The sequence below is a fragment of the Athene cunicularia genome (assembly GCF_003259725.1).
Source record: "Athene cunicularia isolate RWA chromosome 12 unlocalized genomic scaffold, athCun1 chr12_part1, whole genome shotgun sequence".
Taxonomy (NCBI): Eukaryota; Metazoa; Chordata; class Aves; order Strigiformes; family Strigidae; genus Athene; species Athene cunicularia.
The window spans coordinates 16,632,646-16,647,957 of NW_020799116.1; the positions used below are offsets into that span (position 1 = coordinate 16,632,646).

Here is a 15,312-nt window from a genome sequence, read left to right on the forward strand (position 1 = left end):
ATGGGAACAAGGACGGGGGAGGGGAGGGGAAGGGAGGGCCTGGGGAGAGAGAGCTGCTAAGTGCGCCAAGGGGGCGTCAGGGGGCGCGGGCGGGGCGTTTTGGGGAGCAAGCGAGGGTGTGTAGGGCAGGAGTAGTGTGGGCCCTGGGGGAAGGGGGGCTGTGCAGGGTTGCGGTGTATGGGACATAACCCATGGAGAGGTTAGGGAGAGGTTATGTGCGTGTGGGACAGATAGAAAAGGGGATGTCAGGAGGCTGCATACAGGGGTGCAGGTGTGGGCTGAAGGCAGAGATGGCGTGAACAGGGCTGCAGGAGCGTTGTGAAGGCTCAGAGCGGGGCCAGGGCTCAGGTAGCACTTATACAGGGGTCTGGGGTGCCCCAGACACCTCTGTGCATCATCTGATAAACCCAAGGGATCTCTGTGGAAAATGTCTGAAATGCCGCAAGGGTGTAGCATGAAGATTTCCTGTTGTTTGCAAATACACCCTGAAATATCACTGAAGTACAGGGAGGGGTGTGCGTATTGGATGCACCTCGCTACGAAAACAACTCTGGTGATTTCCCCAGGCCTTTGTGGGTAATTGAGAACAACCTGTGTCACTCAGGAGTACATGAGGATGGTGTCTCCATCCTGTGCATGTCAGAGCTTGTCGTTGCTTTGCAGCTGAGTGGATGGGTCAGACCCTCTCTCCCCAGGTAGCCCAGGAAGGGTGCTGAAGAGCCCAGTGTGGTGCTTGAGCAGCTGGGAGCAGGATGGTCACAGGCATCCTCTTCCCACTGTGTCAGAGAAGGTGGTTTCTGTGGTGGAGTCTTGGAGTTTGTTTTGCAGGTTAGAATTTGAGGGTTGAAGCCAGAATCGGCTGGGGCATTGTCTGAGCATTTTTTTAGCGTGTCTGAGTGATTTGGGGTCTCCTCTGGGAGGCTGAGAGCTGGTCTTTAGGGTGTGGTGGTGTATTTTTGAGTGTAGGTGAGGAAATGGGACCCCTTGCATTCTACTCATCTTCCTGCATTCAGCAAAGGATTGTGTATGCTGTCAGTCTCCCAGTCAGCCCAGGTTTTTGCTGTTCTTTATCCTGTTTTTACTGGTACTCAGGAATTACCAAAATCATTCCCATTCTCTCCCTCTTTTATCATGATTATGCCGAAGAGAGGACGTGGTTTGGATTCTCACACCTGGGAGGGAAGGTTATTTTCTTGGAAGATAATCTCTCTGGGCAGAGGTAGGCTCAACACACCACAGCTGTGCTGCTTTGGGTATATGAATGTTTGGATGCAGAGGTGGGAGCTAGGACAGCAGTTAGGAATGACCCATGTGCTGCTCTTGGCCTTCGGCACATCCCATACACAACTCAGCCCTCACCACAGGCCTTGGGACTGAAAGCTCTTGGTGTTTTACTGGTCAGGAAGGGTTGATAGATCTAGATTTGGGCTGTCTGTCGTGGCTGCTGAGCGTAGAGGGGAGCCTTGGGAACCTCCAGACTGCTGGCCTAGTGTTGTGTGTGCAACCAGCTGACCCACATAATTTGGGATGGGAATTTCTGGTGTTCCAGGAGTGATCTCAGCAGCAGAACTATGCCTTTGGTGGACGCTGAGGTAATATGAAATATTTAAATGTATCAGAGAAAAACTGTGGTTGGAAGGGACTGCTGGAAGTCTTTGGCCCAAACCAGAGCTAACTTCAAAGGTAGTTCAGGTCACTCATGGCCATGTCTGGTGGAGTTTGAGTATGCCCACGAGGGAGATTTCTGTACCCCAATCCCAGGGCTGACTGCGCTGATAACAAAGAATTGTTTTTTTCTGCGTGTGTAGTCAGAATTTCTCTTGCTGCAGCTTGTTGCTGTCACTTCTTGTCCTTTCACGGTGAACTTGGAGAAGTTTGACTTTGTCCATCTCTGATTCCTCAGTGATGTTGATCAGATGGGTGTTGTGGAGAAAAACATGCACCGGCTGACTTTCCATCTCCTTCGGTGCAGCCCTGCCGTTCTGACTCGCAGTCCTGGAGAGCTGCTGTGGAGATGTGCGAGTGCTCTGGGATGAGCCACAGTGAGCTTGGGAGTCCTGCTTGGTCTTCTCCTTCTGGTGGTACCTGCTGGAGCAGCGCTGCTTTCAGCATTTACGGTTGTTTGTGTTTGCAAGGCCTTGCTCTGATGCAAATCTTCAGTGGCTGCGAGGCAGAGCTTGTGATACGGTTCATGTCTTCTTGTGCTGCACATGTTTTTCTGTGATCAGTAGACTGTAACTGTTGAAATTGGAGAGTGAGTGAGGCTTTCAACTTTTGCAGAAGCTTTTACAGTTGAGAGACTCTACCTGTAAACAGCTGTGACTCCCGCTTCTGTAAGGGACACCATCTAAAGAGGGGACTGGAACCGTGGCTCTAATGAGCATCTGAAGACCCTTACAGTCTGCAAGGACTGCTTGCTCCAAGGGTGTTGCTGCAAAGAAGTCTGCGAGGCTGTGGCGCTGCTTGAAGTCTCTGTAGATGCCACCTGTACAACACAGCCCTCCACAGCATCAAGAATTCTGAGCAAAAACTCTGTCAGAAAGGTGCTGGGGTTTGGTGTAATGGCGTTGCACAGCGAGGAGGCTGTCACTGGTTTGAAGCATGTTATTTCCATAGTGTGTTTCTTCCCACTGACAATTCTGTAAGAAATGTGATGTTTACTGCAAAATTAGTGAGGATTTATCACTCCTAGAAGTTTCCTCCCTGTTTTAGTCACTTTAACTTTGGTGTTGAAGCCACTTGGGCTCTTTTCTTCTTGACTGAGCTGCTTACATCATATTCCTTAAATCTGTTGCTTACAGGGATGTTTCTCAGGATTGAATCCTTCTTATTGATATTCCCTGGACTTTCTCCCAGGCTCTCAGCAGCCTTTATAGGGGAGCGAAAGAAGCAGATTTATTATTCCAGTCTCGAGCTCGTGAACTCTGTGTGCACGCGGACCGCCTGAAAATTGAGCTGACTGCCTTTGCTATGGCATCATAGTGGAAGCTGTTGCTCAGTTGCTGATGCCTAATAATCTTTTAGTTTCTTTGCCGTTGTCTTTGTATCCTTGGTTGTATCTTGTAATGGGAATTTTGTAGTCACTGGAGACAGGCTCTTGGATTTGCTCCCCTGGGAGAGAGGGAGATGAAGACGAGCCTTTCAGCCCTCAAACTTCCCCACAGCTCTGTTACTGTGAGATAGCTTTCCCTTCACTGGATGTATTTCACTAATGAGAACAAAATTATTTTAAAATATCCTGTGATCTATTCAGCTGCATTTTCCTCCAGTTAGAAGCGTGCGTGTCATTAGGTGTTCCCTGCTGCTGTTCATGGGGAGGATTTACTTCCTGGCAGGTCATCTGAAGGTGGGTCCAGCTTCATCTGATTCCAACAGGAGAGGTTTGATTTAGGTCCTCTTAAGGAAGAGATGATGAATGGGGATGAAGGGAGCCAGAGCACCTAGCGAGCCAGTGATGCTGGTGCTGCTCTGCTGCATGTTTTCTTGGCCTGGGACCACACGTGACTGTCAGGGGCTGGTGGCAACAGATTTCTCTGATCTCTTCAGCCAGAAGTAACCTGTTGGTTTTGTTCCTTTCCAGGTCTCTTCACACTCCTGGTTGAAGATTTTGGTGAGTGCAAGAAACCTCCTGAAAGTTGTTTTCATGTTTGACATTATCCCTAGTCTTTTCTGGTGGTCTTTACACCAGCTTCTGCCCTTTGTTTGCAGGGGTCAAGGGAGTGCAGGTTGAAGAGATTTATGATCTGCAGAGCAAATGCCAAGGGTAAGTCACAGGTGTGAAAGTACGAGTTTTATTAAGCAGAATGCATCTGTGGGCCTGAGAACTTCTTGCCAGGTGTTAGAAGGGCCTGTGTGAGCTCATTGGTCATAGAGGTCAGTGTTGTAAGTGATACCAGAAGCGCTTCATCAGGTTTGGGGCAGATGGGCAATCTTGTGCCTTGAGAAAGACCTTGTAGGGCAGGTGGGGGACATACTTCAAAGGATTCATCTCCCTTTCTGCCTGGAGACGTGCAGTGTCCACCAGCGTGCTTGCAGTGTGGGCTTTCTCTCTGTCTCAATGCTTTGAAATGACTTTGAGGCTGTCACTTTCTGAAAAGTTGTTGTCTGAACTCCTCTTGGAAATGAATACAACATATATTTTAAAGGAGGGGTCATTTGGTGGTCAAGCACTATTATGCAGGTTGGTCAGTGTTAAGGGTGAATTTCACCTCTTGTCTCTCTGTTTTAAGCTTCTTAAGACCTGTCAAACCTTTTGAAGCTTGATTGTTGTCAGAGCCCAGAGCATCAGCACAGGAGTGTCCTGGGTTTTGGGGGGCTGGGGGGGACTTCTGGCAGGGATGGTCACTTCTAGAAAGATGGGGCTGGTGGTTCTGCTTTTCCTGTCTGTCTTTGCTCTGCACAGACAGAGAGGTTTCTGGCGCTGGATAGAGCAGTCCCACTGGTGTGGCATGTCCAAAATGGTGCAGCTGCTGACTTCTCTCCACAGCCCTGTGTATGGGTTCATCTTCCTGTTCAAGTGGATTGAGGAGCGCAGATCACGCCGGAAAGTCTCTACCCTGGTGGATGAGACGTCGGTGATCGATGATGACATCGTTAATAACATGTTCTTTGCTCATCAGGTAGGCTGGAAGCAAGGGAAAAGTGTGTGGGGGTGTCTTTGTGTGACACCACAGGGAAGCAATGTGGTACTGAGAGGATGCACTGCTCTTGCTGATCCTGAGGGCAGCACCTTTTTTTCTGGGAATCTCTGCCCTGAGCTCCAGGTTAGAGGGAATCCAGTGAGGGCTGCAAGCCTGTCTGTGGCCTGTGCTGTGAGCAGATGCTTATGGGGCCGTGGTGTGGCTCACTAAACGAGACCAACCTCCTTCCTTCCTTGGAGAGCCAAGATAGAGTCACTGTTCTCACAAGTGGTTCTTGCATCAGTACTTTTCACCTGATTGTTGTCGACACTGAGGGGTTGTTGAAGGGTTGCCTTGTTTCTGCTGGTTAAGATGGTCCTTGTGTCACCACCCTCCAGCTGATCCCCAATTCCTGTGCCACCCATGCCCTGCTGAGCGTCCTCCTGAACTGCAACAATGTCGACCTGGGCCCCACGCTGAGCCGCATGAAGGATTTCACCAAAGGATTTAGCCCTGAGGTAGGGGCAGGGGTGTGCAGGGCTGTGCGTGGGTGGTGCATGTGAATCTGCCTTTTGCTCCCCTCTCAGGATGATGCTCTAAAGAACTGGCTCCTCTCAGCCCTTTGTGGCTGCCCACTACATCAGCACTGCATCTTCTCTCTACTCTTCCTACCTTGCCTTGCTCAGAGCCTGGGTCCCCTTACACTGGGCACAGCTCTGAGCCTTCTGTCATGTTATTCCCTAGCCCAGATGCATTCTCTAAGTCTGTGATTAAAAGTCCTATCCTACCTTCAGACCTCTTGAAGTCTGTGTTTTTCTCTTAACTGTGATTTCTTTAGCATAATTTGAGTGTTCTTCTCATCTTGGGTTTTACCTGTAACTCAGCAGAGCAGAGGGTGTGCCTGAAAGTTGCTCTCCCAGTCCTAGGGAGGGAGGGAGGGAGGGGGGAGTCCATGGGTGAAGCATTTTATTTGTTTCCTGTTTCTTCTCAGTTGTTTTCCTCTCTCGCTGTTCGCTGCAGAGTAAAGGCTATGCCATCGGCAATGCCCCAGAGCTGGCCAAGGCCCACAACAGCCATGCCAGGTGAGTGTGGGGGTCTCTCACAGCTCACTTTTGCTGGAGGAGGCAGACTTTCCACTGACCTCTCACCTCACTTGCCCTTGCAGGCCGGAGCCACGGCACTTGCCGGAAAAGCAGAATGGTATCAGCGCTGTGCGAACCATGGAGGCTTTTCATTTTGTCAGTTATGTCCCCATCAAGGGGCGGCTGTTTGAGCTGGACGGGCTCAAGGTCTATCCCATTGACCACGGTAAGAGCCTGCCTGTCCCTACTCGTTGACACAGTTGAATAGACACCCTGGTATGTCCAAATGTGTGTATTATTTTTCATGCCCACAAAGCCTTAGCTGATGTTTGTGGGGAATTGCTCCAGTGGCTCCCAGATTTGTCCTGAGTTTTGATAGCTCCTTTTGGAACCCATATGCCGGGCACTGTGTCTAGAAGGCATTTTTTTCTAAATGCATTGCATTGCCTTTTCCAGCCTTGCCATTTTCCTCTCCAGTTGCTCAGGGTCATGAGGTCCTTCTGCAGCTCTGAAATAACTCAGTATCATGAGCAGAATTTGTCTCCTCCTTACTCCTTGTGCTGAATAACTGCTATGTGTTGAGGCACAAGGTCCCAACACAGATCCCAGCAGGCTGCTCAGGTTACTCCCTCTTCTTACAACTTGACCACTAGTTCTGTCCTTTATACACTTCCTTATCTGCATTAGGACTTTGCTTCTGCCTGTCCGGCCCTATGGTAAGGTCCTTACTTCATGTACTTGGGTTTCTTAAGCATGGCACCAGATCCAGTGGCAGCTGGATCCGAGCAAGACCTGGAATTTCCTTGGACTTTGTGACCCCAGAGCCTGTGAATAGCTCATAGTCTGTAGGGTTCAAACCTCACCTTTCTGCCCTCTGTATAACTCAGGTTTTCCATTTGGAAGGCTGAGGCAGGGGGTTCCACATGTGGGCTGGCAGCATGGTCCTGCCTCCTGGGCACCTTCTTGACTTGCTCCCTGGTATGTAAGGGAGCTGAGAGATTGCCTCTTGTGGAGATCCACTCTGTGAGTCTGAAGCAGGAGCCTTGTCCTGCTTTGCTAATTCCAGCTCTGTCTTGTTATCACAGGGCCATGGGCTGATGATGAGGAATGGACAGACAAAGCCAGGAGAGTAATCATGGAGCGCATCGGCCTGGCCACTGCAGGGTAATGTTCTAGGCCGTGCTGCAGGCACTGATCCCTCGCCATTTTTCCCTGGATTATTTCTACTGTGTTCTGCATGCAATAAATTGTGGAAGTGGGGGTGGAGAATATTGCCTGGGGGGAGGTGCAGATGCACTGCCTCCCTGTCTTCTCTTGCCTGCAATTTGCCTGCCTTCTGAGCATGCAGAGAAGCTGCGCTCTCTGTGATGCAGAGTCCTTGCAAGCGGCCGTGCAGGATAAGGTGGGCAGGTTAGGTCCCTGTTAGCTTGAGCCCATAGGAGGAGGAATGGTGCTTCTGGACCTGAGCTGGGCCTCTGGGGTGCTTGGGCATGAGGGTGACCAAGCGCTGGCCCAGGTTGCCCAAGGAAGATGGGGGGGGATCCTTGGAGATACTCAAAAGCCATCTGGACATGGTCCTGTGCCACCAGCCTCAGGTGGCCCTGCTGGAGCAGGGGGTTGGAGCAGATTAGCTCCACAGGTCCCTTCTCACCTCAACCAACCCGTGAATCTGTGAACGGTGTTTTGTGTTGTGGCTGAAGCAAACTTCCTCTGCTGTTTCAGCCAGTGTGAGTTTGACTTGGTTTGGGGAAAAAAGCCTCTGGTGTGGTGTTAAATGCCCGGGCAGGGGAGGTGCTGCCCGTGGGAGGTGGGCAGGGCAGGGCGGGCAGCCAGCTGACCCCCTGTGCCGGCAGCCGGGCTTTCCACTGCTCGCACCTGATAGCTGCTGTCCCTTCCCGCAGGGAGCCATACCATGACATCCGCTTCAACCTGATGGCTGTGGTGCCTGATCGGAGGATGAAGTATGAGTCCAAGCTGCACATCCTGAAGATGAACCGCCAGACTGTGCTGGAGGCCTTGCAGCAGGTAGGACAGCCCAAGACCTGGGAGGGGTGCAAGCCCAGCGTGGGAGTAGGCTCTGACTTCAGGGCATCTCCCTGTGCTGTGGGATTTTGGGGATTATTTTGGCCTTGGGACATGTCTTTTGGGAAGAGGAGATAACTAGCCTCACAGCTTGGCCTTTTGCTGCTCACCTGGGGGTTATCCATGGCATTGTTTGTTGTTTGTGCACATGGGTGCTTGGCTCACCCTCATGAGTTCTGTAGTGCTTGAATGGGAAGGATGTGGTTCGTGTCGCACTCAGCTTCTATCTGTCATTTGCCTTCAAGCTTATCCGAGTAACTCAGCCGGAGCTGATCCAGACCCAGAAGTCTCAGGATTCTCAGCCTCCTGAAGAGGCAAAGCCAGTCAGCAGCAAGACTGTGACTCCAGAGAGCACCCATCCAGGTAGACCCCTGTACCAGTGGTGTTGCCAGCCCGGTCCCCTGTGGAGGGAGCACAGGCTGGTGACACCAAATGGCTGACTTGGAGCTTGAGGCAGTTTTATAGTCAGCTTCACTTTATTTTCTCCAATCCCAGCTCTCTGCGCACTGTGCTGGGCTGTGGTAGATGCCTCTGTGCCTGGGAGGAGTGTTGGAGGGATGTGGGGCTTGAAAATGGGAGGGCTTAAGCTTGGGGACAGTTGTGGCAACTGGAGGTGGATGGGAAGGGGGTGTGATGGTCTGGTGGAGTGTAAGAGCTGTTCTCTTCTGTGGGGTGGGAAGGGGAGATAGAGGACATTGAGTAAAAGGTGATGGTGCTGCTCCTGAGAGACTGTGCTGTGCTTGTGTGGCAGATGGCACTGACGAGCCCGCCAGCCAGGGCCACCCTGCAGCCACGCAGAGCCCACCCAACAAATCCAAACCAGTGGCAAAGACGTCAGCAAGCGGTATCAACGGGGCGCCTCTGGCGAACCCCAACCCCATCGTGCAGAGGTTGCCGGCCTTCCTCGATAATCACAACTATGCCAAGTCCCCTATGCAGGTAGGCTGGTGCTCCAGGCCAGCAGCATGCCTGACTCAAGCTGAGCTTTTTGCTTCCAGTCCCTCACCTCCACGAGACTACGGCTGTCAGCCGGTCTGAGCCCTTCCACTGCCTCGCAGCTGGTCTGCCCTGGCACTGACCCAGGCTGCGAGGCAAGAGGGTAGATAGACACTGACCTGGCGAAAGAGGTTAGCATTAACGTGGGTCAGCTGGGTGAGCACAGGGAAGAGACCCCCGTCCCCTCTTGAAAGGGGCAAAGCCCCGGTGCTCAGCTGGATGGAGGATGTGCCACTGGGCTGCTCCTCCTTGCCCGGCCGCCGGCAGCCCATCAGCAACCATGTTTTGCAGGAGGAGGAAGACCTTGCGGCAGGAGTGGGTCGCAGCCGGGTCCCAGTCCGACAGCACCAGCAGTACTCGGATGATGAAGATGACTACGATGATGATGATGAGGAGGAAGTTCGTAACACCAACTCGGCCATCAGGTGACAGTTTGAGCTGAGGGTGTGAGCAGGGAGCTGATGTTTGCAGAACTGCCAGTGGTGGCTCCCAGATCTCCTCCTTCCTGAGCACTGTTAGCTGTGTTAGAACCTGCACCTGTGTATGCAATTAGGGCTGTTCTCCTTTTTGCCTGCTTTTTTACTGTTCACTCGCTGGATTTTGTAAAGCTCTTCTGTAGCTCTTCACAGTCAGCCCTGAATTTTGTCTGCCCTGAATATAACTCTGTTGGTAGGAGGCTTTGGGGAACCTCAGTTCCCCAATGCCATTTGCCAGATCAGCTCCTGGTGATGGGTGTGCTCAGGCTGCTGCGAAGGTCAGGAGGGTGGGGGGGTCACAGTGAGGCTGCTTTTGGGGCTTCTGGAAGAAGAGCAGGGGTGCTCAGCACCCTCTGCCCCTGGCTGTGTAGGGATACCCACAGCTGAGCCATTCAGTGGGGTGGGGTGCTGCCAGAGAAGCTGGTGGCAGTGAGGGTGACCTAGAAATGTTTCAGTCCTTGCTTCATCCCGCAGACAGCCTGGAGTGCTGAGTGTGGGGCTGGCAGCGCCTGTGCTGGGCCCCCACCTCCTTCCCCCAGCTACTCACCCCCCTCCCCGCTATGTTCCTGTGCAGGTACAAAAGGAAGGGACAGGTGAAGCAAGAGCACGTGGCAGGGGCTGCGGATGGTCAGCTCTCCGTCCTGCAGCCCAACACCATCAATGTCCTGGCGGAGAAGCTGAAGGAATCGCAAAAGGATCTTTCCATTCCACTGTCCATCAAGACGAGCGGCGGGGGCGCTGCTGTGGCCGTGGTCACCCACTCCCAGCCCTCTCCCACCCCCAGCAACGAAAGCACCGACACCGCCTCTGAGATCGGCAGCGCCTTCAACTCCCCGCTGCGCTCCCCCATCCGCTCAGCCAACCCCACTCGCCCCTCCAGTCCCGTCACCTCCCACATCTCCAAGGTGCTCTTCGGCGAGGAGGACGGCCTGCTGCGCGTTGACTGCATGCGCTACAACCGGGCTGTCAGGGACCTGGGGCCCGTGATCAGCACCGGCCTGCTGCACCTCACAGAGGATGGCGTCTTCTGCCCGCTGGCTGTTGCAGGTAGGTGCCTGCCAGCTTTTGTGGGGGTGACATGTCCCCTGTGGTGACGGGACAGTGTCCTTTTGCTTTGGGAGTTGATACCAGTCCTTTGTGACAGCTCCTAACGCTTCCTTCCCCTGTGTGCAGATGGGGGAAAAAGCTCCCCCCCTTCCATCAAACCCGGTGAAGAGGCCCTGGTCACAATCAAACTGGACGAGAAGGAAGGCAGTGAGGCCAGTGACAGCAAAGAGAAGGTGGGACTTGGCAGGACCAGTGATCACCCTGGGGGGGAAAAGTATTCTCCCAAGGTGAGTTTTGTGCTGTGACAGCCCTGGGAACGTGGAGCTCCCTGTGCTCACCCAGAGACGCAGCAGCGCTGGCAGTGACCGACCCGCATGTGCACGCTGTCCCGCTCGCGTGTCGCCGCAGCCGTGCCTCGAGGCACAGGGCAGTGCAGGTTTTGTGCCTCGCATCATCTCGGGGACATTTGCCTTGGCAGCGGGCAGAGCCGCTGTCTCCCGCAGTTGAGATGTTGAGCATGCTGTGCTCTCCTTCGGGCCAGAGGCTGGTGGGACCCTGCACCCCCAAATCCCAGCCTGCTGGTAACTTTCCTGCCTGTGTGGGCCTCCAGCCAGGGACAGGACTGGGCTCGGGCAGCACAAGCACATCAAAGGCTCCTTGGAGGAGAGCTTGTGAGAAACTGTTTTAGTCAAAAGGGAAGTCTTCAGATTCTGTTATTGAGAAGAACCGGGCCCTGGGGTGTTTCTCATGCATGCAACACTTCCCCCTTCTGCCTGAGCCTGGCCCCACACCAGGTACCTGTGCCTGGGCCAGGCTCAGGCAGAACCAGCTCCCCCGGGGCTGTCCATAGCACTGGCTGACCACCCTTGGACTTAGAAATTTCCTACAACAAACCAATGAACTCTTCTTTTTTTTTTTTTCCCCCCAACACTGGCAAGTTTTTTTTGCTTTGATGAATCCTCCCTTTCCCAGTTCGGAGAGGAACACCCACCAGCCCACCCCACTGGCTCCTGGGCTGTGGCAGGGGTCTGTCTGCTCACATTTGCTCTGCTTGATTCTGGCAGGAGCTGCTGGCACTGCTGAAGTGTGTGGAGGCAGAGATTGCAAACTACGAGGCCTGCCTGAAGGAAGAGGTGGAGAAGAGGAAGAAATTCAAGGTGTGTTTGTTGATGTCTTGTTTGCATTGCTGATCTAGCTCCCTGAAGGCTCCTGCCTGGGATGTGGAGGGAGAGTGGTTCAGCTGAGAATGAGCATTGGGGGTCCCTTCCCCATGGGGCAGAGCTCCCACCAGGACAGGTTGGAGCCCCTGGGCAGCACTAATTAGCTTGAGGAGGATGGCGGAGTGCTGCAGCTGGGCCACTGCTGAACAGCAGCACTGACAGGAGGAAGTGGGGAGTCTCTGCCCCAAGGCCTGGCAGGATTCCTCCCTGAAAACCCTCACCTCTTCCTAGCGGCCCTTTGTGGAAAATGCTGGCACCTGAACTGGGATGGAGACAGTCCCAGTTGTGTGCTGGCCTGAGCTGGGCTGGGAGGTGGGTCCCTTCCTGCCCTGGTCTCCTTGGCCTGGGGGCTGGGCCTGGCATGCTGGTTGTTTGCCCCTCGTAAACTTTGAGCTCCTTTCTCCCTGCCACGCATTTGGGGATTATTGGTGGATTTGTCATCTCTTCGTAGATCGACGACCAGAGGAGAACCCATAACTATGATGAGTTCATCTGTACCTTCATCTCCATGCTGGCCCAGGAAGGTGAGCGGTGCTGTGCGGCTGAGGGGATGGAGTGTGGGGTTCAGATTCAGCTGGGGGTGGGGGCACACGGCATGGCAGAGAGCAGCTGGAGCCTGGGAAGCTCACCCTGCCCTGCTCCCTGTTTCTGCCAGGCCTGGGCCACGAGGCAGCGCTCACTCTGTGCTCTGTCCTGACTTTATAGTCCCCGGAGGAGTCCATTGATGGGTTTTGGGTGAGAGGGAGGGCTGGGCCCCGGAATGGGCAGTCCCAGCACTCCAGCAGCAGCGTGTGGGTGTGCCTCTCCCCTGTAGGCATGCTGGCAAGCCTGGTGGAGCAGAACATCTCCGTCCGCAGGCGGCAGGGCGTCAGCATTGGCCGCCTGCACAAGCAGAGGAAGCCGGACCGCCGGAAACGCTCCCGCCCCTATAAAGCCAAGCGGCAGTAGCCTGGGAGTCAAGACTGTGTGAAGAAGCAGCTGGGCTTTGTGGCTTTGGGTAGTGGCACTTGGATCTATGGTACCCTTTGCCAAAGGAAGAGGGACCACAGCAACAAGCCCTCGGCTGAGGTGGAGCCTGGGGACAAAGAGAAATCGGGTTTTTCTCGGAGCCTGGGTTGTGAACGGCAGGAGTCGCGGCAGCAGAAGGCAAGCACAAGGGCCCCGCTACCTGACTGTGCCACAGCAGCGCCCAGAGGCCCTGGGCCTGCGCTTCGGTGCCGTGGCTGAGGCCTGTGGCAGGAGGGGAAGAGCCCACCTGGCGGTGGCAGATCTGGCGTTGTGGGAACGCCAGCGCTGCCCACATGAGGCTGTGCTGGCCACAGCTGGCTGTGGCTTGTCCTCCTGTGTCCAGGCCTTCAGGTCTGCTTCCCCAGGACATTGGTGTCTGTGTTTTCTATCCCTTTCCCTCCCTCCCTTATTTTTGGTTCTGCCTCACACTTTTGCTGTTGTTGAGCGAGGCGGCTCCTGGGCAGAGCCCCTTCTGCCCCCACCCAGCCTCTGCTGCAGTGCCCTGTTCCCACAGCTGGTCAGGCAGGTCCTGCCTTCCCCTGCCCTCAGCACTCCGGGGATGGCAACACCCCCTGCCAGCATGGCCAGGCTCCTCGGGGGGGCCATGGCAGCTCTAGTGCCAGCTGAGGAGGGGTGGGCTCGTCCCTGGAGCTGGGCTTTGTGCCCAGCCCTCTGGGGGGGTGTTGGGGGATGGCGCGTGGCTCTGCTGCCCTGGTGCTCTCCTAGGGACCAGCTCTGTGGCCCTGGCAGTGTCTGCAGGTCACAGTGTTGCTCCAGGCCCAGCCCCCAGAGGAAACCCCCTGAACTGTGAACAGACCAAGTCCGAGGGTGGCCTCGGTGCAGCCGGGCCTGGCACCAGGGTGGACGCTGGATGTGGAAGCGCTTGGTGCCCTTGGCAAAGCGCTCCAGGGTGGGGAGAGGGGGGTGGTAGCTGTAATGCCCAGGGTGGGCTGTGGACTGCAGGGGCAGGTGGCAGCAGTGCTGGGAGCCCAAAGCTGCTGCTCGCTGGCTGCTAACCCACCACCTGCTACCAGCCCTGCCAGTGCTCCTGCATGCCCTCAGCTGCCTGCTCCCAGCAGCCTGGCAGGAACCCCAGAAGCCAGAGGCCACACCTCTCTCCAGAGGGGGCCTGAGGCATAGCTGGGCCAAGGGGAGCTGCCACAGGAGAGGACTGCGTTTTGCAAATGTGCAAACCTGTGCAGATCTTTACTATGGAATGAAACTGTTTTTGTATTTGAAGGGAAGAAAATCCTTCTGTCTCTTGCTGTGTCTAATATCAAGTTCTGTAAATGGATCTGTCTGAAGGAATAAAGCTATCCTGTAACAGCCAGCCAAGGGAGAGGTGTGTGTGCTGCTGGGAGCATCAAGTGCCTGCTCCCAGCCCCACTGGCATCTCTGCTGTGGTGCTAAAAACGATGTAACTGGAGCTTGCAGTAAGACCAGGTGAAGTGATGCTGGTGGAGTTAAGCTCACTTTATTGATGCAGCTCCGAGGGCAGGAGGAGACGGGGAGTGGCTGGTAGCAGTCAGTGCTTGGCTGTTGCTGCCTGCCAGTGCTGCCTACCTCTGTGCAGAACAGCGGTGGCCCAGGCCCTCAGCTGGGCTGCTGTCCTGGGCTGGGCTGGTTTTCTGGTTAGAAGTCCAGGGCACAGATCAAGGCTGTGCCCCGTTTGACCCAGTGCTTCTGCAGCTTGTCCGTAGGGATCTCCACAGCAGTGATGTAGTTGGTGGAGTGGCCTGTTGTTGACAGTGTCCCTGTAATGGAGGAAGAGAGGGTGGGATGCTGTGCTGCAGCCCTGGCTGCTACACACTGACCAGGAACTCCTGTACAAGTGACCCTGTATAAGATCCCCTGTGCTAGGTGACAGCCTGGGCAGGGCTGGGGGAAAGGGACTTGGGTATTTTCAGGTGGGGGCTTGAGGAGAGCTTGGCCCAAAGGCACTGCTGCACACCAGGGTGCCCAGCTGCTCCATCTCCACAGCCGCAGCAGGATAAATCTTTTTCTCCCTGGATGGTCTCATGCAATTGTGCCTTGCTCCACGCCCCTGCACGCTCCTGCAGCTTCTCCTGGGCTGCCTTTCTCAGCTGCTTCTACACTCTCCCTTGATCCTGGAGATCTGTCTTCAGGGCATCTACCTGCACGAGTGAGGGTCTTATAGACTGGGCACAGGTAGATGCCGGTGGCTGGAGGCTTGCGGTTAGGGACAGGAAGCAGCCAGATGACGGCCATCTCTGTGTAAAGCTCCTTGGGGTGCGACTCTGCTAGCTGAAACGCAGCGGGGTCCCAGCGGGCGCCTTCGAGAAACAAGCCGTGGATGTAGCAGCCTTTGTCGGGATGGCGAGTGAGCTCACTCACCGACTCCTTCATTACCTGCAGAGGAGAGTGGGCCCAGGCCCTCAATTGAGCCATGTCCCTGGAGGCTCAGCCCCCAGGACCCCCTTTAGTGTCTCTTAGTTAAGTCAGCACTACTGAAGTGGAGCCTGCCCCAGCTCTCAGATGGCCTGGGCTGGGTTTTCCAGCATCTGGTGTCATGAGGCTGCAGAGCAGCCTGTGGCAAAGCCTGTGGAGGGGTATGTGAGCAGCTCTGGAGAGGCAGAGAAGCCTCTGCTTGCCTTGGGGAGGTGCCTAGCAGTGTGGATGGGTGTATCTGAGCACCAAGGGGGTGATGGGGGTCTGTGGACAGCTGTGCAGCTAGTGGCTTCACCTCTTGAGCAGGTCAGGGCTAGAAGAGCTGCCTTTGTGGCCTTTGAGCAGCAGATTCCAAAAAAAATTGAAATCCAGA

General features: G+C 54.8%; 3 protein-coding genes across 6 annotated transcripts in view; 2 read left to right on the forward strand and 1 right to left on the reverse strand.

Annotated features, from left to right (window-relative positions):
* The window catches only part of BAP1 (BRCA1 associated protein 1), a 13,738-nt gene extending 199 nt beyond the window's left edge, over positions 1-13,539 (forward strand). The window contains exons 2-18 of one of the 4 annotated variants that reach the window (XM_026857152.1): positions 567-828; positions 3,581-3,610; positions 3,709-3,763; positions 4,487-4,619; positions 5,018-5,137; positions 5,640-5,701; positions 5,785-5,927; positions 6,787-6,865; positions 7,603-7,726; positions 8,029-8,146; positions 8,535-8,722; positions 9,071-9,204; positions 9,830-10,302; positions 10,429-10,589; positions 11,367-11,459; positions 11,974-12,046; positions 12,337-13,539. In XM_026857152.1, coding sequence (XP_026712953.1) covers positions 753-828; positions 3,581-3,610; positions 3,709-3,763; positions 4,487-4,619; positions 5,018-5,137; positions 5,640-5,701; positions 5,785-5,927; positions 6,787-6,865; positions 7,603-7,726; positions 8,029-8,146; positions 8,535-8,722; positions 9,071-9,204; positions 9,830-10,302; positions 10,429-10,589; positions 11,367-11,459; positions 11,974-12,046; positions 12,337-12,470 — 2,196 coding nt within the window. In that variant the 5' untranslated portion in view covers positions 567-752 and the 3' untranslated portion in view covers positions 12,471-13,539. The remainder of the gene's footprint in view (positions 1-566; positions 829-3,580; positions 3,611-3,708; positions 3,764-4,486; positions 4,620-5,017; positions 5,138-5,639; positions 5,702-5,784; positions 5,928-6,786; positions 6,866-7,602; positions 7,727-8,028; positions 8,147-8,534; positions 8,723-9,070; positions 9,205-9,829; positions 10,303-10,428; positions 10,590-11,366; positions 11,460-11,973; positions 12,047-12,336) is intronic. The other 3 variants (XM_026857154.1, XM_026857153.1, XM_026857155.1) reach the window with 3 other exon arrangements.
* On the forward strand, positions 12,507-13,553 carry LOC113484698. The gene is made up of 2 exons (XM_026857188.1): positions 12,507-13,167; positions 13,199-13,553. Exons 1-2 carry the CDS (start codon positions 12,538-12,540, stop codon positions 13,544-13,546), a joined length of 978 nt encoding a protein of 325 aa, XP_026712989.1. The 5' UTR covers positions 12,507-12,537; the 3' UTR covers positions 13,547-13,553.
* A 440-nt stretch (positions 13,554-13,993) lies between these two features.
* DNAH1 (dynein axonemal heavy chain 1) overlaps positions 13,994-15,312 on the reverse strand; it is a 76,717-nt gene continuing 75,398 nt past the window's right edge. Inside the window, exons 78-79 of the mRNA XM_026857191.1 lie at positions 14,666-14,900; positions 13,994-14,284 (exon numbers count right to left, since the gene is read on the reverse strand). Coding sequence (XP_026712992.1) covers positions 14,163-14,284; positions 14,666-14,900 — 357 coding nt within the window. The 3' untranslated portion in view covers positions 13,994-14,162. The remainder of the gene's footprint in view (positions 14,285-14,665; positions 14,901-15,312) is intronic.